This window comes from Anopheles cruzii, chromosome 3 (assembly GCF_943734635.1).
Source record: "Anopheles cruzii chromosome 3, idAnoCruzAS_RS32_06, whole genome shotgun sequence".
NCBI classification, from domain to species: domain Eukaryota; kingdom Metazoa; phylum Arthropoda; class Insecta; order Diptera; family Culicidae; genus Anopheles; species Anopheles cruzii.
In genome coordinates, this window is record NC_069145.1 from 67,472,615 (window position 1) to 67,493,164 (window position 20,550).

General features: G+C 53.3%; 3 protein-coding genes across 3 annotated transcripts; 2 read left to right on the forward strand and 1 right to left on the reverse strand.

The window, feature by feature from the left end:
- The first annotated feature begins 613 nt into the window (after positions 1-613).
- On the forward strand, positions 614-15,371 carry LOC128270838 (fibrillin-1-like). Its single transcript, XM_053008262.1, has 15 exons — positions 614-738; positions 2,972-3,098; positions 5,270-5,450; positions 5,510-5,627; positions 5,689-6,647; positions 6,722-6,953; positions 7,611-7,941; positions 8,010-8,506; positions 8,574-8,756; positions 8,834-8,974; positions 11,052-11,174; positions 11,243-11,428; positions 11,636-12,504; positions 13,368-14,832; positions 14,890-15,371. Exons 1-15 carry the CDS (start codon positions 614-616, stop codon positions 15,221-15,223), a joined length of 5,871 nt encoding a protein of 1,956 aa, XP_052864222.1. The 3' UTR covers positions 15,224-15,371.
- On the forward strand, positions 7,552-9,235 carry LOC128272099 (epidermal growth factor-like protein). The gene is made up of 4 exons (XM_053009832.1): positions 7,552-7,941; positions 8,010-8,506; positions 8,574-8,756; positions 8,834-9,235. Exons 1-4 carry the CDS (start codon positions 7,603-7,605, stop codon positions 8,976-8,978), a joined length of 1,164 nt encoding a protein of 387 aa, XP_052865792.1. The 5' UTR covers positions 7,552-7,602; the 3' UTR covers positions 8,979-9,235.
- Positions 15,372-15,721: 350 nt separating the features above from the next.
- Positions 15,722-19,684, reverse strand: LOC128270839 (fibrillin-2-like). Its single transcript, XM_053008263.1, is given in 7 exon segments — positions 15,722-17,835; positions 17,903-18,028; positions 18,105-18,744; positions 18,747-19,071; positions 19,153-19,313; positions 19,386-19,506; positions 19,563-19,684. Coding segments are annotated over 7 exon segments (3,609 nt in total).
- Between the last annotated feature and the right edge of the window lie 866 nt (positions 19,685-20,550).

Genomic DNA, 20,550 nt, shown 5'->3' on the forward strand with positions numbered 1-20,550 from the left:
ATGGCGCGTAGTCCTTTGCGCTGCCCGAGCTGATAAATATAGCCTGCCAAGGGTCAGCATCGCGCGCCGTTGCCCTTACCGGGGCCATTGCAACCTGCCAGCTGCGTGCCATAACCGTTGACGGATCAACGGGCAAGCGACAACGACGACGGACGGCCAAGATCAAGTGCAGTTCACCCGATCGGCCCGATGCCGCCGCCTTATGCGCCGAGTGCAGGCCAAATGCGGTGGTCGGCGCGGACGTCCGGGGCCTCGCCGCGTAATCCGCCGATGGGTAGCTAAATTGAATTTGATCATTTTATCTTGTTACGCTTCCGAGCTACGATTTCCCGGGGCGCGGGCAAGATGATCTTGGCGGCTGATGCGGATGTGTCAGTGTTCTGGTGACTTCTGACCGATACGAAACGGCAACGCGTGCGTGAAGTGACTCAGTGTGCAGAGTAGTTTTGGCTACGACATTCACGGCGACAACCGGGACCGAAACCACTTCCGGAACCGACAGTGATTGTGTTGTGTTAAGCGAACAGTATTAGTGGTCGATTTTGTTGGTGAATCAAGGGATTCGTCTGCTATCTGACGGGAGTTATGCCAATATTGGTGTAGTGCAATCGAAATGAGGAATAGAGCAGCACGTTACGTGGGTCAGTTCTTTGGGACCCTTCTGTTGGCGCTATGCTCGCGGATCGCATCGGGAGAGCTAGCATTGGAGGGCGATAACGTTTGCTACCGCTACGAGAGGTTTGTAACGATGAATCAACAGTACCATTAAACCTGGACGAAGGCTCTAATACTGTGTTCCTCGTTAAATAACTGCCATTAACCTGTTCACACTTCGGCGTCTCATTAAAGTGCATTAAATGCGTAACCACCTTCGAGGTCGCCATTTTGTTCGCTAGCCTTTCGGGTGTCAATTGACGATTTATTAATTGGATAATGTTGGACACTGCAATTTACGGCGAACGGCGGCCGGCGTGCGATTCTGTGGCCACCACCAACCAACACTAGCCTCCACGGAAGCCGTAGCCCGCAGCGCCGGGCTGCTTAGGACGTAATAGTGTCTCACCTTGTGGTCCCCGTGGGCCGATTAGCGGTGGCAGACAAGCCGTTCCCAGCCAGCCGTGCCTTGTTAAGCCCGGTGCGTCCTTCGCACCGAGCCACTGAAGAGGCGCGCGGGAAAACGCACTACATAACCGGCACTCCGACTCCGGAGATCGTCGACTGGCGACTCGATTGTCCGAAGCCCGACGACCCTTGAGCCGGGGGCCAACCGGGGGCTTGAACCCGCAAGGCCCGGTGCCAATTGTGGTCGCACTAATGTCGCGTTTTTGCATCGCCATAAAAGCGATCTACTGGCCTGAACCTCCTGGCATGACCCTCCCTTAATCGTTCGTTATGTTGCACTTTGCTGTCCCCGGGTCAGAAACTCACGCCCGTTCCCGGGCGCCCGCAACATTGATGATAATGACACCTCTTTAGTGGCCTTCCAGCGCTCCACCCGGGGGGCTGGCTGGAAATCTTCCGCATTTTGCTAGTTCCTGCCCGCTGCCCAACGGTTACCGTCGATTCGCCACCGGCACCGGCCCCTTCTGGCGCGGCGGATTGCGTAACGGAGAGGGAAATACCTCTTTTTTCGAGTGGTATTTATTTAACCAACCAAATGAACCGGGAAACGGGACCGTTTTACGGGCCCGTCCCTGGGTGTCACTTTTCCAATCGCCGCGCCACGCAACCGGTGGATGATTGATGAGAAAACCTGACCGACAAGGCGACCGAGAAAAGCCAACTCGGTGCACCCTGTGGCCACTAACGAGCCCACGGGACATGTGCGCCGATAGATCGGTGGGTCACCGATTGAGCAAAAGGCGAGCAAAAGGAGGTTAAACGAATAAATAAACGATCGGAGATGGTTTTGGATCTTTGATGGTCACTGTGCCCTTGGGCTGGCTGGCGAGTGTTACAGTTTTGGAAAATGTAAACGCATCGCATCGCGGTGCTTCGTTCTTGCGTAACGAAAGTGCGGCTCTCGGGTGGTCGGGTCGGGTAATTGTCGAGCATAAATCATGCCCAATTGCACCATTGCGTGTGCTGAACGGATTCGTATCGGTGAGCGAAAGAGAGCCGGGCAGTGTTCTTGAAAAGGATCCCAAGATCGATCATCGACAGCTTCATTAGGAAGTTGCATCTTACAAGTTGAGAGGTTGAACATAACTTTTTGGGTTCAACATGTTCGACACACGAAGTCAATTGGTCGGCTTCTAATTGCGCAACTCCACTCTACGTGGCAAGAATGTGGCCACCGGTTGGTGGTGGATTCCGAATTCCCGTTTCCCAGCTCTGCACGCAGCATCTCCCGACCTGGCGAACGTTACGCACTCAGCTGTTCCCGAGAGACGCAACACGCTCCCGGACGGCAGTTAATCTGCGGCGCACGAAGTGCAAAATTTTCATCTTTGGCGCAATTAAAAGTGAAAGAAATCCAAATCTTCCAATGGCGGCCGAACGAAAGCAAACCGCGTGTACGTACACTAAATGTGAACATCGTGAGTGATGCAATGCAATGATCTGGCGGGTTTCAGCTCGCGTTCCCGCTCTCAGTGCGGCTGCAGCGACGCCAGTTCCCATTCTTTGTGCCGTGGAGCGCGTGTTAATGTTTCTAAATTAACTGCAAAAATGTTGCCACAGCCGTTGATCTCAACTAACTACTTTCTTTGTGTGTGGATTTTGTCTGGGGATAGTGTGGGGATAGCGGGCACCTCTGGAGTGCTTTATGAAATTGACAACATGATTAGTGGTTTTAAAACGGACCCTAAATAGGGTGCCTAAAGCTCTGCACTGCAGCTCCCGGAGGTGTCGAAAGGCTGATGGATGGTTATTATTAGGCTTCCGACGGATTGGAACTGTTTTATTACTCTGTCTTCTCAGAATGAGACATTACTTCGTCGGTGTACTTTTTTCCCTCTCTTTTTTGTAGCTACACTGAAACTGAGACCATTCCGCGGAATCAAACGGTACAGGTTCTGACGCGACAGTGGTGCCTGGAGATTCCACCCCGATGCACGTCTTATCGTACAGAAATCAAGGAAGTGTTTGTGAAGCAGGTAAGTGAGTTATCTTTCCGCATCACGATCGCAACGCCACTCGATTTGATGCAGCATTTAATTAGGGTTTCGAAAGCCACAAAAAAGTGTGAAGTTGTTGAGCCCTGAAACTCAAGACGAAACCTGACGCACAATAATAATAAATCAACAAAAAAGGCACTTATGAAAACAAACCGACCGTTTGCATATCGTTGCGAACGCCGCCCAATCAGATTGCGGTTCCTCGGCCGCCTACTCCGCCATTATACTCGTTCGCGCACCAAACATGGCCCATGGCGAAAAGAGGGGGGGGGCGTTGTGCGGCCGTAACAGCTCGTAAACATCAATTACCGTCATCCGATGGGATCCGCGCGCGTGAAGATACCTCTCTTGGTGGCCCGCCAAAATAACGGCCAACTTCAAACGATCGGCTTATCGGCTATCCATACGGGGGTTTGCGACCATCATATTAGATTACAACTTCCGTTCCGCACAAAGAAGGACTCGCGGACTCTTTGTCTTCAGCAATGACACTCATGACAGGGCGCTGCGCAAAAACGTCCGCGACGAACGATAACGCACACAGAGACATCCTGGCGCGGCCAGGCAGGAAGCGTCCGAGCAGAACAGCGTGTGGTTCTGGGCGTTCTGTTCATGCGATGCTCAACGAAAACAAAACAAAAGACCCATCATAAGCTATCTGGCGGCAGATATCGCGCCTCCGTGCGCAAGTGAGCTGAGAACGTCCATCTTCTGTGGTGCCGTTCTTAACTCGTCCGTAGACGCTTACTTAGTATTCGGATCCGGACCGGGAAGGCTCCGTCCGCTACGTCCGCCCTTTGTTGTCGTTGCACTCGACAGGCGTACCGCATACAGTTTGGGACTTCTGTTTTTCGGCTCAGTTCGAAAGAACTTTTTTTTTTCATTCATGGTCATGGGAACGATGGCGATCTGTCGATGGAATGGGGGGGGGGGGTTCGGAAAGGTGGGACCTAAGTAAGACATTAACCGGTTGATGGCCTGCGCTGGGAATCCGGTGGAAGCGGAAGTGCACGTTAACAAAACGTAATGAATTTTTATGTGCCCAAACTATGTTGTGAGCATGTTTTGTCAATCTTGTTTGACTGTGCGCTTTAAATAATAAATCACAAAGAAACAATTTTGTTAAAAATTATTCTCTGACTGGATCTGACTTTTTGTTTATTTAAATCTTCACTCATTTGAAAGGCTTTCATCAACAAGCATCTAAACTTTTAATTCTCAATTTACTTAGCTGAAAATGCGTCTGTCACACGTTTTCTTAAAGTATTCGAATAATTGCCTTCGATAGCATTAATTTTTACTCTTCTTATTTTCCATGATTCTGACCTTCTAGTCATCTGATTTATTTTGTTCCGGCCACTTTAAAGATTCATACTTCATACCTCAATCTGAAGGCTTCTACTTCAAGTAAATATATGATTCCAGACATTCTTTTATTATTCGTGATTTTCAATTATTATTTTATTCGTTTAATTTTTTGTCTATTTTGTAATGCATAACACTATTCCCACAAAATATTATGTCCATGTAACATAATCTACAATATCAATTTACAATTATTTACACTACTTTCAACACCGAAGAAGCTAAAAGCTATTAAATAAATAACAAAGGTGATACTTATTCTTGTGAAGTGCCCACTCGTGGCTTGTTTCTAACTTTAATTCAAATAAAAACCCGCCCTCCAGTCAAACGCCGGCGTCGGTGACCCAAAATGGAAGTGCGAAATGGCTTCGAACATAATGCGCGTTGTTGTGATCGTAAAATGCGCGCCGCGGATATGCATGTTGATCGTGTTTTATTACGTCACACCATGTTCGGTACCGAACGTCCGTTCCTTCCGCTTCTCATAAACCGGTACGGCACGGCCCGAAACCGAATGAGGTTCTGAATCCGTAATGAACCGCGCAGCATGGGTATGTAATTTATTTGAATCGCGTTTGCGAACCGACTTGCATTGCGCGCCCACACGCGGCCCCTCACGCGACACGACATCCGTCATCATTTGGGTCATAAAATGATACAAATGTCCACCCACTAGCGAGTGTGGCGATGCATCGGCAATGGCATTAGGAAATCGCGCACAGTGCCGCGTCAGCTCTTTGGCGGCATCTAATAATGGTAACCTTGTAACGATGGTCCATGTCTAGAACGTCACCAAAACGAGGCGCGTCGAGTTCTGCTGCGAGGGCTACCAGGAGCACCGGACCGGAAGCGGCCCGACCACCGAGTGTCGTCCGATTTGCCGCGGTGGCTGCGTCCACGGGGTGTGCCTGGCCCCGAACGTGTGTAGCTGCGAGGCCGGATTCAGTGGCAAGCACTGCCTGCAGCGTAAGTTACGACCCGGGGTTGTCGATGCTGGGTTTCGAGCCGGAATTCTTTCGTTACAGGATGTCGGAACGGAACGTGGGGTGTGAACTGCAAAAACCGATGCCACTGTCAGAACTACGCGCTTTGCGACACGAAAACGGGCCACTGCCGGTGTGTCGAAGGCTGGATGGGCAAATAGTTTAGTATACGGAACGGGTTGGACTTCGAACCGATTTAAACCGTTCGCGTTTCGTTGCAGCTGCGAAACACCGTGCCCGGAAGGCCACTATGGGACGATGTGTGGTAGCCGATGCGCTTGTCGAACGCGACATTGCCATCCGCACACCGGAGCCTGCTTGCCGGACGACGAGGTGGTGATGTTCGAAAACATTACGCGGACGGTCGAGAGCGGCTTCTCGTCGGAGAGCACCGAACGCATCTCGGCGGAGCAGTGGATTAAGGTCGGAAACGATACGCTACCGGAGGTGAGCAGCGTTGGGCCAGCTACTACTACTAGTGGTATCAACGGCAGCTCTAGCAGCACTACATCAACTCCGTCGCCAAGCACAACAACGACCGCAAGCGACACCGATGGATCGAGCTCGAGTCCTAGTGCGACGTACGCCGAGTCGTACCATGAGTATCTGCCAAACAACACCGAGATGAGTATGGTGCTGACTAAAGGACACTCGCGTCACGCCAACAACGACAGCGTGTACGAGCTCGTCACGACGACGTCACGCGTCGAGATCACCTTCATCGATACGGCGGTCAAAAAAGTCGACGATCACCACCAACCACCGGGTAATGCTTCTCGGGAGGAGGATGACGGCGAAGGAGACATCGTCCACACGAACGGCACCCAGCTCGTTTACCTCGAGTCCTCGAATCAACCCGTCCTGGTCGGCATATCCGACACCGGCGCGGCCGATCGGAATCGGGCGCAGGACGAGGTGAACGATCGGCAGGCGTTCGTAACGATCTCGTGTTTGCTCATCACGCTGGCGCTCCTGATCTCGGTGGTGGCGTACCTGAAGCGCTTGGACCGGAAAACGCTGGCCAAACCGACGAACGTGGTCACTCCGGCCCCGGTGAAGATCGTCGACGAGAGCGTTCAGACCGGGCTCGATCAGAGCCGTTCGTCGGAACCGTTGCCGGACCTGCCGCACGTCACGTACACACGGGTGAAGCCAAAGCCCTTCCGAAACGGTGATATCGGTGCGTAGCGCCCCAGCCACTTCCTATGGTCCCCCCAAGGGTTTAACGTTCTTTGAGATTTCTTGCCCCCGCAGAACACTACGATGTGCCGGCCAACAACAGCTTCATCCACCGGGCCAAGTCCTCGCCGTACAACTACAATTTCTCCGTCAACAACAAACAGGCTCCGCGCAAGTACAGTCTCGAGCATATCTACGACGAAATCCAGTATCCTCCGGTGCCGGAAGTGGCCGGAAGCAGTGGCACTTCGACACTCGCGCGAGATGAGACGGACGGTAGCTACAGCAACCCGGCGGTCATCACGTAGCCCGATGCGGTTAAGCATTGCGTTTGGGGTTTTTTGTAAAAATATATCCTAACTTGTTAACAAAAAACTATTCCTCCTCCGTAATTTCTTGAGAGTTGTTCGCAGGAACGCTTTCGAATAGAATCGTTCCTTTAGACTACGAATGTTCGTCGTCTTCGCCAGACGGCGATGGCCGTAGGCACCGTCAATTACCATAACTTACTGTCAGTCGTGAGCGATGTATGAATTTCTGTGCAAATTCATCCATCACCGGGTTGTCGTTTGTGGCTGCTGCATTATTTAAACCCGCGTCCCCGCCGTCGTCGGGGATCGGATGTCTGAGAGAAGAAACAATATTTGCGTTGTAGAACGCTGGACGCCATCGCCGCCATCGCCCTCTCTCTCGAGCATGTGTACAACTTAATCGTTTCCTAGAATGGCCTCTCAGGGGCCTAACACTTGGCTGAAATCACATCACGTCGTCAACCGCCGACTATCACGCGGGACGTGGGATATCGTCATCGCCGTCTTGACCAGCCGTCGATCTGCCGGTTGGCTGGTGCTCTAAAACTCTTGATAAGTACCGTCCAGGGTCACCGGGTTTAATCCACCAGGAGCCTCCGGAGCGGTAAGTCGTACAGTTCTCGTCGGGCTCTCGTCGTGCGGAAAATGGAAAGCCTCAAGTGGTGTCTGCTCGTGGCCGTGGCTCTGCTGTGCCAGTTTGGGCTGGCGCCCGGCCAGGAGGGGGTGAAAACGTGGCGCAAGGGTGGCGTCAAGGGTGGCCACGAACCGGCCAATGGGACGCAAATGGTGGATGCAACCGAGCTGGGCCGGAACCAGACCGTGTCGATGGTGGATCTGCACCGATCCAACGAATCCGTGAGCGCTCTGGATCGGTTCCTGAACAAGACCAAGACTCAGATGCCGGCCGGAGTGTGCTTCGAGGAAGTCCCCACCGTTTCGTTGCTGCGCCACGACCACCGCGGTGATGTTCCGGTTGGCAATGGGGTGAGTATAGCGTAGAGAGACCGGGGCCCCAGAGCGCTACTGATCGGCAAATCCTTCCCACCTTCCAGTCGGATCCGTCGCTCAGCCGAGTGCAGGTCTGCTGCGCCGGGTACGAGCGGAACGTGCACAACTTCCGCAAGTGTGAACCGATCTGCATCGAGCCGTGCTTGAACGGGCTCTGCATAGGACCGAACACCTGCGAGTGCTATCCGGAGTTTGTCCGCAACCCGCGGGGCCGCTGCGTTCCGACGTGTCCGATCGGGTGCGATCACGGTGAGTGTCAACCCGGGACGAACGTGTGCCAATGTCACGAGGGATACGAGCTCGACCGGGACGACGGGAAGCTGTGTGTTCCCCGGTGTTCCGGTGGCTGCGGAGAGGCCGGCCGGTGCGTGGACGTGGAGCGATGCGAGTGTGGCGAAGGATTTGAGTTTCACCCGCAGCAAAAGTGTGCCCCACAGTGTGCCGGTGGCTGCCGGAACGGGAAGTGTGTCGCACCCGGCGTTTGTCAGTGTGAGGCCGGCTACACCCGGGAGGACACCGGTTGTGAACCGATCTGCTCCAAGTAAGTTCCGGAGACCGCGGTAGTGACGGGTCCAATCAAGGGTTTTCTTATGGTGTCTTCCTTCCAGTGGATGCTTCCACGGGACTTGCCTTGCCCCGGAAACCTGCTCCTGCAAACCGGGCTACAAGCTGTCCAGCGAAGGCCAGTGTATCGCCGGTTGTGAAAAACCGTGTCTCCATGGCGAATGCACCGGACCGAACGTATGCACGTGCGATCGTGGCTATGAGAACGATGCGGCCAATCCCTTCCAGTAAGTTGCCATGCCACGAATGTCGCTATCAATCCATACGGCTTTATACTCTCTCTCTCTCTCTGTTTCCTCGACAGCTGCATTCCCCACTGCCCGAACGGATGCCCGAACGGTGTGTGCTCGGGACCCAACATGTGCCTCTGCAATGCCGGCTACGTCAAGGATCGTTCGCTGAAAGGAAGTCAAGCTTGCGTGCGGCGTTTTGATTCCGTCAAATCGTAACGGGTGGGACGTGATAGCACGCCTCCGCCTTGCGTTTCATTCGGTTACCGCCAACTTCCTACCCCAGAGACCGATTGCAGAAGAAGTGGCGGATGCATTCGCAAATGCAAGACTCGGCTATTTGACAGATTTGTTTACGCCACAACCACCAGCGCTGATTTGATAGCGGTTATCATGGTGCAAGATGTAAACTACCCACGTACTCTTCAACCACGGACGACAGAACAAATGAATAAAGCGAGCGATCCGATTTCATTCCGATTGTAGATGAATGTTGTAACATACACTTATTGAAAAGGGACTCTTTTCGCAGTGTTTTTCGCTTCAGCAGAAAACCAAAGAGGATCTGTTGTGGACTAAATCTGTTGAGTAAGGTGTTCGATTTCTCTAATCAAGTTTATGGACAAAACCTCCATCAAAATGGGACCATTTTATGAGCTTTATTGGAACAATTCGAAAAAACATCTACAAAACAAAGTGGCAACAAATTATACAAAAAAAAACACAAATCGGACCATCGGAAACGTCTTAAACAATCTTTTGAATTTCCCGCAAAAATAATGAATTTCTTTTTCCCTAACTTAATAATTGTCACTCGTTTCAGATCTCCCAAGCCAATGATTATGTTGCACCGTAAATTCCTTCATTTCTACATTGTTCTTCTCAGTTCAGTACCAGAACCTCTGTAATTCGGGGTTCTGGGTTTGGGTTTCAATTGACACATTTCTTCAATAAATAGAAAAAGGTATTTAATTTCCAAGTAGTTCAATGTGGCAAAAATGTTGAACCAGACTCACTATGAAACGAAATTTTGGTATTCCGAGCGAATAAACATGGCATGGCACCTTTCAAACCATTGTTGCTAACCGCAACCATAAACAGCGGTTTGTGTTTTGCGGTAACAGGAAAACCCTCAGATAATCCGCACGCCACATGAGTCACTTTCCAACCGTTGCTTATCGTGGGCTCGGAGCAATTAGCTTCTTACTCTCAAGCCGCAGGCCATCAGCCTAGGCAGCTCTATTAATCTACAAGTGTGTTATTGTTTCCCACCGCCTTCATCTCGTCCATTCTCGAGTGCGGCGCTTTCTCAACACTTCAACACTTCATTTAATGTATATGTTTCCCAAACATTGCACGCACCGAGCACTGGGGCACTTGTCGACACTTTGACGCGGCCACAGCCACCGCCATGTGTTTTGGGATGGACAAGACTTCTTATCAGAACGGCGCACAGAAATAGCCACAGGAAAGTGTGGACAGACGGAAAGGACAGAAATGGGCGACCATAAATAGCTCTATGGCGACAGTAACGGACCGATCCTCCGTCCGCCGATCAAAGTGTTCCCGCTTTGGGGAACGCGCCATTAGAACCCGCCATTAGTGGGGATTGCCACATTGCCGGAAAGGCGAGAATTCGATTGTTTCCGCGGATGGTAATGGCGCCCGGGACCGGGCGCTGGCAGTGCGTGCTCCGTGCGCTGCATTTCAATCAGGCCAGGTTCAGGAGGAGCGAGACGAACGCCTCACGGAGCATCGGGCAGCGATCCCTTTTTCGTCATTCCACCGAGCCCAGAACACACTTGTCGGGCGGCGGTGTCTGGTGGCGCGCGATCTTGGACCGCGCGGGAGAAAGAAGAATGGGTTCGTTAGTGTGCGACGAATTGTGTGCGTGTGTGGTGTTAGCCGCAACATGCGCCTCACACGCGCATTAGCATATGTTGTGGCCGACGACGACGACGACGACCAAGACGGCTTCAGCATTCTTGATAAGTCCAGCGACGCTGAGCGTCCCTTTCGCGCGGAGCTTATGGTATTTGTCATACTCTCGCCAAGAGCGACGGTTCGCTGAGCGGGGTTCTGGTGCCGCATAAATCATCCCGCACGTCCCGCACGCAGCTCGTCTCCAGAAGCTTCGGACCGGAGGATCGGATCGGTGGCTCTTGAGCAGCGTCACACAGACAGGAAGTGACGGACAGCGCAGAATATCGATCGCCGTGAATCAGTCGGGTGCCGAGCGGGAACCACGCAGGACGTCCACTGCGCGCTCCAGCCAACTTCTTCGGGTCCTAGTCGATCTCACGCCAGTGTGTTCCGTGTGGCCATGCTCTATCTGAAGATCATCGTGGCCGGCATCCTGCTGATGGTGGCACTCGGCACGACCGTGGTCTATGGCGCCTGCTCGAAGACGACGGTGTAAGTCACAGGAGTCCTGTACTGTGTTGCGTTTAACCCCATTCTTTGGTCCTTTTTCGATCGAGCAGCAAAATCGAGTACACGGTGAAGAACGGCAAACGGGTGCCGGTGGTGAAGCAACCGTGCTGCCAGGGCTACAAGCGCGTGAAGCTACGCTGCGTACCGACGTGCTCGCAGACCTGCGAGAACGCCAAGTGCACCGCCCCGGATGTCTGCACCTGCAACGAGGGCTACGAGAAGCTATCGAATCACAGGTAAGATCCTCGAACGACGACATTAACGGCTGCTGTGCAAATAATTGAATCCTAACGCTCATCTTGGGCTGGGCTGAGGCCGACCCATTGATAACCCCACTGGGGAATTGAATAAAATTGCACTCGGCCGCTTCGGGCGTGTGAAAAGGAAATGGCGCATAGCATAATGTCCGTCCACCCTTATCTCCTCCACCCTGCCCCCGACAGATGCATCCCGTACTGCAGCGACTGCGATAATGGTATCTGCACCAAGCCGGGCCACTGCCAGTGCCATACCGGCTATCGGCGGTCCGAGAATGGCACGTGCTTGGCGGAGTGTGGCAACTGCCCGAACGGCTACTGTGCCCAACCGGACGTGTGCCAGTGCTACGAGGGGTACGAGTTCGAAGGGGTCGCGAGCGAGGAGCGCTCCTGTCGTCCGGTTTGCCCCGGCGGATGTCCGAATGGGCAGTGCGTCGCTCCGGGCGAGTGTCTCTGCCGCGAGGGCTTCGAAGCGGGACCCTCGGGGGATTGCGTGGCGCCCACCACAACGGCCTCGACGCCAAGCTGCCCGGAAGGATACGAAGAGACGGTCGAGGAACCGCACGGAAGCCGCGTCTGTAGGCCGGTCTGTAGCGAGCCCTGCCGGAACGGGGTTTGTGTGGGCCCGGATCGGTGCGAGTGTTTTCCGGGCTATTCGTCCGACAATTCGAGCTCCCCGGCCGAGTGCGGGCCGGTGTGCAACGGAGGGTGCAGCAATGGCGATTGCGTTGCACCCGGGAAGTGCATCTGCCGGCCCCAGTACGGCAAGATCGGGGACGAGTGTGTGCCGCTGTGCGAAAAGTGTTCCCTCGGTCATTGCGTGCGGCCGAATGTTTGTGTTTGCGATCGGGGTTACCGGCTGATCGACGGGGATTGTGTGCCGATCTGCGAGACGGAGTGCAAGAATGCGGTGTGCACCGGGCCGAATGCATGCACCTGCCTGCCCGGTTACAACTATACCGACATCAACGCCCTGTTCGACTGTTTGCCGGTCTGCGACGTCGAGTGCATCAACGGGCGGTGTGTCGCACCGCAGAAGTGTGAATGTAACGAAGGTAAGAGTGCTCCAGGCAACCAGCTATTTAGCCATCTATCCGTTTGTAAGCCGTGATTCAGGCGCCTAAATGTATGCAATCGAGCAAGCTCTGCCGCTTGTTGGTGATCGGGTTCCTGGTAAATTTGTAAAATGTTGAGAAAGATAAAGTAATACAGGATTACGTTTTCTCTAGTTTCAAAAATGAACTTAAACAACACATGGAAATGATGACCGATGGCCGCCTCGGGACCTATGGCAACAGTGGATTCTGATAAGATCATTTTCAATTAATGGTGCTGCCTTGGTCATAACTTGGTGAATGTTATTTTTAAAATGCTCCAAAGATGAAGGGCTTGTCAGCATGCACACGATTTTTGTTTAGATCTTGATCTTGATCTAGATCTTGACCAATTGATATCACCAAAATATCAAAGTTCTCGCGCAGTAGATCGAAATCCGTTCAAGTTTTGTGGCTCATTGCCCCGTCTGCCTGAAACCACATACCTTCTATATTCCTATATTGCCTCAGATGCGGCAATTTGGCTTGTTCACGTAGCCGCCAAGTGAAAAATATGCCTCGTCGCTGAAGAAAATTTTGTTGGAAAAATCAGTGTTTTCAGCCTGTTACTCTAGAGCCCAAGTTTCAATAATTTTAATTCGTCGTTGTGCTGTTAAACGATTCAGTTTCTAAAATGGTAGAAACCCCTGTATTTGATCGTCAGTTTCTTCGCCTTAAGGCTTCATTGGTCTTGTGTTATTCACCAAGACATGTCAGTAAATTAATCTAACTTTGGCTCATAGGCCTCAAATCTTATGTGTCCAATATTGTAGCTAAATAAAATTCTTAAACTAAATTTGGAACAATTTTCCTCGCATCACCAGGATACGTGCAGGACGATGAACACTCGTGCATCCACCCGGTCGAGTTGTGCCGCCTGCGGTGCGTCAACGGGCAGTGTCGTGGGGCGGAGTGCCATTGCAACGCAGGCTACGTGAAAAGTGTCCTCGACGGTCACTGTGAAAGGACGTGCCCGTACGGCTGCACCAACGGTGATTGTCGCGTTGGTGAGTGCTTCTGCCACGACGGCTATCGGCTCCAGCTGGACAACAGCTCCGTGTGTGAGCCGATCTGTGGCGAGGACTACGACTACGGCAGCCCCGTGGGCTGCACGAATGGCCGTTGCATTCGGCCCAACGTGTGCCAGTGTGACGCGGGTTACGAGTTCGTGGACGCAAACCAGACCCGCTGTGAGTCAAGCGAAGAGCTCGCACGGCAGCGGGAGGCCCAGGAGCGGGCGGCGCTGTGTCGGCGTAGCTGCCGTAACGGCAAGTGCCGGGCTGGGGAGTGCTGGTGCGACGACGGGTACGCCAAACCGGAAGGAACGGGCAGTTTTGGGTGTAAGCCGGTGTGCGGCGAAGCGTGTCGGAATGGGACGTGTGTCCTGCCGGAGCGGTGCGAGTGCAACGCAGGGTTCGTGTTCGTCAACGGAAGCACCAGTCAGTGTCGGGTGGAGGAAGAGCTTCGCCGGGAGGCCCACGAACGGTGTGTGGCGCTGTGCGAGAACGGAGAATGTCACGGGGATCAGTGTTTCTGTATGCTGGGCTACAAGGCCCCGGCTGAGGAGCCTTTCCGCTGCCAGCCGATCTGCGAGAGACCCTGCGAGAAGGGCGAGTGCGCTGGAAACGATCGCTGTCGGTGCTGGGAAGGGTACGGACTGAGCCCGTTCGATGATCACCGCTGTGATCCGGTCTGCGATCCCGAGTGCGCCAACGGTCGGTGTGTAGCTCCCGATGAGTGCTCCTGTGACCCGGGTTATGTGCGAAGCGACACCGAAGCGGCCAACGTGTGCTCGAAGGAGGAAACCCCCGAAGAACGCTTGGCTAGGGTGCAGCAAGCCGAATGCCAACTCGAGTGCCGCAATGGATGGTGCGAGAACGGCGAGTGTCGGTGTTGGGAGGGGTTTCGCCAGGCGCAGGACAACCCGCTGGACTGTGGACCGTTTTGTGAGCGACCGTGCGAATTTGGTCGGTGCCTTGGCAACAATTCGTGCGAGTGTATCGAGCAGTACGAGCTCGTGGAACCGTTTGTCTGTGGTCCGATCTGCGAAATGGACTGCGTTAATGGGTTCTGTGGTGCACCCGGGCGCTGTCAGTGTCACGATGGGTACGTTCCGTCGGCCGAGGCCGAAAACACCTGCGAACCGGTGTGTGGAGATGCGGGCTGTACGAACGGTGTTTGCGTGGCACCGAACGAGTGCAGCTGCTGGGATGGCTACTACCCGGACGAGGACGACACGTTCCTGTGCCACATCGATGCCAAAGTTATACTGCAATCGCAAGATCAAAGGTAGGCCGTAGAGCACAACCCGCAGGGCGGCCAATGAACCTCGATTTCTCGTTCCAGTGGCAGCGCCGGTACCGATTACTACAAGATGTCCTACATCCACTACTTCGTCCCGCTGATCGCGGCCGTCGCCCTGATCGTGGCGATTCTCGTGGTGAAAACGATCGTCCGGAATCGCCAGAAGGACTACCACGTGGGCAAGTTGGGTAACGTACGGCGAAAGCAGCGCCGCCGCCAAGCCAACCATGGTGCCAGTTCGGCCGACTATAACGATTACAATTTGGTCGTTCTCTTCCCTACAGAGAGCAAGGAAAACTGCGTCTACTTCATGCCGAATCCGGACTCGAAAACTGACGAGCTTACGAAATTGAATCTCGAAATCGAAACCATTTGACGGGCAAGGGGCATTTCCGGCACTTCGCGTAAGGAGAAGACTGGTTTTCCTTTTCGTCTCTGTAAATATCGTAGTTGCTAGTTTGCGATAGGACGTAGGCCTTTAAGTTACTGTTCTCGAGTAACCAACCACGTAATCCACCAAACAACCGAACTGATCACCTCTTAGCGTACACTGGGTTTTGGGGGCGAAGAAAGAAATATACAACGATTTGATGTAAACATTCAGAAGATCCTTGTTGTGAGCGATTTGGCATGTTCGAATAGAATGGAAAGAAATGAAAACCATCTGAACGTATCTTCAGTAGAATCAGCCTTTGATTTGAATGTTTCATATTTTATTGGCGCTGAACAGCACAGCAGGTAACTCGAGTCCTATGGTGATGAAGAAATGAATACTGGACACGATGCGTGAAGAATAGAAGAGCTCGATTCAGGACTATTTGTTTCCAGTTTTATTTTAAGGCTAATTCCGGTAAACTTTCCCATGTCCGCGAAGCTAATCGATGGTCGTTTCCCTGGTGTTCCTTCGCTTCATGTGCTTGGACATCAACACCGCTACCGTCACCACAACGATTGCACAGCAAACGATCACCGCTATTAGAATCCACTGATCACGATCGATCGATGACAAGAAGCCAGACTCGGCCGTTTGTACCGGGACGAGTAGTTCCGCGTTCTCGATCCTGGCGAACGTTTCATCCAGCTCCGAACTGGAACCCGGTTCAGATAACGTTTGCCCGCTTACGAGACAGTTGCCACCGGATATTAGAATGGCGGGGATACACTTTTTCGTTTCCGCCACAAATTCGAACCCTTCCGCACAATCCTGTTGCGATTCGGCAGCACAGTCGCCACTGGCATCCTGTTCGTCGTAGATCTGCCAACGGGGAACAACTTTGGCCACTTGGGGTACCACAACTTCTAGGTCATCTTTACCATCGTAGACTTGCCAACCTGCCAATTCGACACAAATGTGTCCGCCGCGTAGTACGGAACCTTCGTGGCAGAAGCACTGTCCATCGACGCACTCACCGTCAACACACTCCAGGATACACTTGCGGCGGCAAGTTCCCTCAACGTCCTGCCAAAACCCATCCCGACACTGGCACTTGTTTGGTTCGGCACAGTACGCATCCAGGTCACAGCCGTTCTCGCAGAAAGGCTCACACAGACCGTCGATCGTCGGGTTGTATCCTGAGAGGCAAACACACTCTTCCGGGTTTACGCAAACACCGTGCGCACCGCAGCCGCCAGTACATACGGGCTGACAGTGGACTACAGATTCGGAGCTAATGGCCAACTCGTACCCGTAGTGGCAGGAACACACATTCTGCTCCATACAATCGCCGTAGGTACAGTTCACGTAGAGCTCATCACAGAGTGGTTCCGGGGGTGGCCACGTTGAACACAACGGCGGTGCTGGGTTTCGGCAATTCCTTTCCGGACATGGCACCACCGCTGGGCAGGACGCCGGCCTGATGGGTGCAACGGTGGGGCAGACTACCTCCGGGCACGGTGTCGTTGGTGGCACCGAAGGACACGTTGCGTTGCACACCGGAACTACTTCGGAGGAAGCTTCCGGCTGACAGATGACGGTAGGGCATGGGGTGGATTTCTCACAAACACACTCTTGGCTGAACGGCACGGCAACACTTTCACCACATTCGGAAGGCTCCCGAACGGGTTCACACGTTTGCGCTCCGGTCACGGGATCGGCGGTGGAGTAAAAGTCGTCGAAGCAACGGCAAGCATTAGGACCGCCACAAATCCCATACGAACAGTCGACCACAGCAGGGTCACAGTGCGGTACACATTCGTTCAGAGGTTGCTCCTGGGAAGCCACTTCCGCCGGAAGGTACCCCTCGAGACACTTGCACACGTTTGGCTCTACGCAGAGGCCGTTTAGACACTCCGGAAAACAGACTGGCTCACAGCGGTTCGTTTCCGTGCGGAACTCGTAGCCCTCGTCACAGAAACACTCATTCGGAGCCACGCACCTTCCGTTGGTGCATCCTCCGGCGCAAACCGGAACACACTCCATTGGGCCGCCGGTCGCAGGAGCACGAAGATAATAACCCTCGAAGCATTGGCATCGGTTCGATCCGAAACAGGCGCCATTGTAGCAGTCGACCACGGCCGGATCGCAGATAGGCTGACAGCGGCCCGACCGGTCCTGCTCGAATCCTTCATTACAGACGCAAGCGTTCGGAGCGATACAAACACCGTCGGGACAGCCACCGTCACACACCGGTTCGCAGATGGTTGCGTAGTGTTTCGATTGCCGGTATCCCGGATGGCAATCGCAGCGTCCCTCCTCCACACAGTACCCGTTAACGCACCGCTCCCCACAGGCCACGGGTTCACAGATCATACGCCCGTTGCGGATACCGAGGCTATAACCTTCGTTACATTCGCACACGTTCGGTTGAGTGCAGCGTCCGTGCGCACAGTCCACAACCAGCTCGTCGCAGATCGGTTCACAGACGTTGCTACTGTTGGCGACGAATCGGTAACCCGCCAGACACTGGCAGACATTCGGCCGGATGCAGTACGCGTTGAGGCACTTGTTTCGGCAGTATGGCGTGCAGATGGACACCTTCGAGTTGATGGCTGCAAGAGGGGCTAGTATTGCGGATTGTGGCTCTAGTTGGGCTAGGTGGAAGCGGCGGCAACTTACAGCTTGTGGTGGCAAAGTATCCCTTCAGGCACTCGCAATGATCCGGTGCCACGCAGCGTCCGTTCGAGCATCCCTTCGGGCACTGTGGTTCACAGACCGTCCGGCTGTTCTCACTCTTAACGTAACCTTGAACGAGAATTGGAATCGAATGATCCATTATTGTCCACGTGACTTCCAAGAGCGCCATGCTGTAGGGATGTACCTTTTTTACACTCACAAACACCCGGCGCCACACAGACCCCGTGGACACACGCCTTGGGACAGCGCGGAACACATTTGTTCGTCGTTTTCGGATCCAGCTGATAGCCATCGCTGCACTGGCACCGATTCGCACCGATGCAAGCGCCGTTCGCGCATGGCTGTTGGCAGTGCGGTTGACAGATTCCGAGGGTGTCGTTGAACGCAAATCCATCGGCACACTGGCAAACACCGGGCTCAACACACTGTCCATTGGCACATCCGGCCGCGCACGCCGGGACGCAGACGTGCGGCGATCCAGCGTCCTGGACCCGATAGCCATGCCGGCACACGCAAGTGTTGGGAGCTACACAGTCCCCATTCTGGCACGGATTGGCACAGGTTGGCACGCAAGCGAAACCGTTTTCCATGCTCACGCTATAGCCCTCAGTACAACTGCACCGTCCCGGAGCCACACAATGACCACCCTGGCAGGATGGTTCACAAACGGGCACACAGTGGTCAGTCGCGTCCTGTTCGTATCCTTCGAGGCAGCGACACTCGTTCGGACCGGTGCAGTTTCCGTTGACACAGCCGTCAGCACACACCGGCTCACAGATGAACTTGGATTCGGTCGAAATGGTGTATCCTGTGGGTTGGATAAAAACGTGATGTGCAAGGAGTTTTTGTGTCCGATCGGTGACCACCACTGACCTGCCGCACATTGACACACGTTCGGTAGAACACAAATGCCATCATGGCAGGGCTCGTCGCACTGCGGAACACAGGCATCGCCATCGACCGGATCCGGCCGGTATCCTTCATCGCACTGGCAGACATCGTCTACGCAACGGCCAAACCGGCACACTCGTTCGCACTTCCGGCGGCACAACCCACTGACCGCTTCACGCTGGTAACCTTCCTCGCAAAGGCAGACATCCGGCGCTACACAGCGACCATGCTCACAGGGTACCGCACAGATCGGCTCACAACTGAGAAGGAGACGACACGTGGAGAAATTAATTCCCTAGCAGGGGGAAATGGATTTGGACAGCTTCTCTAGTGGAATTTACCGATGGTCGTCCACCTTCCGGTAGCCACCGTAACACTCGCACGCATCGGGACCGGCACAGTGGCCGAAAACACACTCGAAGCGGCACGTAGGCGAACACTCCGATCCCACTGCGTGGTATCCCTCGCAACAGGCCGGCTTCTTGCGTACCTCGTAGTCCAGCTGTGGAACAGAACAGAAACAGAAGCGACTTCAACTTCAGTACGACCGAATGGCCTTTTCTTAGGCACTCACGGAGCAAGTTAACTGATCAACCGGAATCGGAATTCGGATGCTGTGCTCAGTGAACATGCAGTAGTAGGTGGTGGTGCCATACTGTAGTATCTGGCTGGTATTTTCCACCAGCTTGGCCACTCTGGAACGATATCGAAACGATATTGAAACCACTCTCCAACCCATTAACGCTCATACTTTTCGTCTTCGAGGCACAACTTTCCCACCGCCGCAACTGGAAGCAGACACCACGACAGTGCCAGAAACGCGGCGAACAGTCGCTGGCCACAGGAGGTTAGCGCTCCCACAGACTGTCCCATGATGAAACAGAACTCTATGGGCGAGTGATCGATGCGTGATCACAGAACGACCACCAAATGCTAACTGATTTCGGGCTGGCCTCGGGACAAATTTCTGAGCAATTGAAGACATGTCGAACAGTGCGACAAGCGCTAATCTGAGGAAGCTGAGCCATTAATGGGCTAATGTTGCTGATGGTATTGCTAAAAAATGGGCAATTATGGGAGCTGTTCGGTAGATTAGAGTCACTGTGACACTAAAATCTTCCGTGGTGCTTCTGCTCCTATCTGGCTGATTGTGGAAAATGTTACGAAATTCAACTGACGGTATTTATGTAAAGCGTGGACGCGTCCATCTACCACGCTGTCTGGCCACATTGCCTAATCTTAATCACTTGCCGATGACAATATTTTTGGTGTCGAAGGTCTCACGCAGCTCGATAGGGCCATATGATTAGTGAACCGGGTCTGGAGGCATCGCTGGGGTTTGAAATGGTCAATGCAATCGGTACTACGCGCTGGGACCGTCTGAAGAATTTAATTCCGTTAGTCGAAAGTTCACAATGTAATACAGTAACCCGTAAGAAAATACCTGATAACAGTACGCTTACGTTTATTGATTTTAATCGTCGTCAATAATAATTTTAATATTGGTCCAAAAGCGTACCCAAAGTATACGGAGGAATCGCTAATCTACAAACGTTGCTGCTGAAAGGTACTAACTTTTATTGATAGCAAACAATCTCTACCGGAAGGCAAAAACAAATTTGCCGTGACACAATGATGAATTTGTTATCACTTCATGCGAAAAGCGACAGTTATTGTACAAAAATAAAATAAATCAATTGTGAGCGATAAGATGCCACTTCGTGTCCGTTTTCGTTATG

What these genes read in the sequence shown, in the direction of transcription:
- LOC128270838 (XM_053008262.1), top strand. Translation starts at nt 614, where the DNA reads ATGAGGAATAGAGCAGCACGTTACGTGGGTCAGTTCTTTGGGACCCTT. An exon ending in GCCTGCTCGAAGACGACGGT is followed by an intron (nt 11,175 to 11,242) that starts GTAAGTCACAGG and finishes TCGATCGAGCAG; the next exon opens with CAAAATCGAGTACACGGTGA. An exon ending in GAGAAGCTATCGAATCACAG is followed by an intron (nt 11,429 to 11,635) that starts GTAAGATCCTCG and finishes TGCCCCCGACAG; the next exon opens with ATGCATCCCGTACTGCAGCG.
- LOC128272099 (XM_053009832.1), top strand. Translation starts at nt 7,603, where the DNA reads ATGGAAAGCCTCAAGTGGTGTCTGCTCGTGGCCGTGGCTCTGCTGTGC. An exon ending in ATGTTCCGGTTGGCAATGGG is followed by an intron (nt 7,942 to 8,009) that starts GTGAGTATAGCG and finishes CCCACCTTCCAG; the next exon opens with TCGGATCCGTCGCTCAGCCG. An exon ending in GATGCGGCCAATCCCTTCCA is followed by an intron (nt 8,757 to 8,833) that starts GTAAGTTGCCAT and finishes TTTCCTCGACAG; the next exon opens with CTGCATTCCCCACTGCCCGA.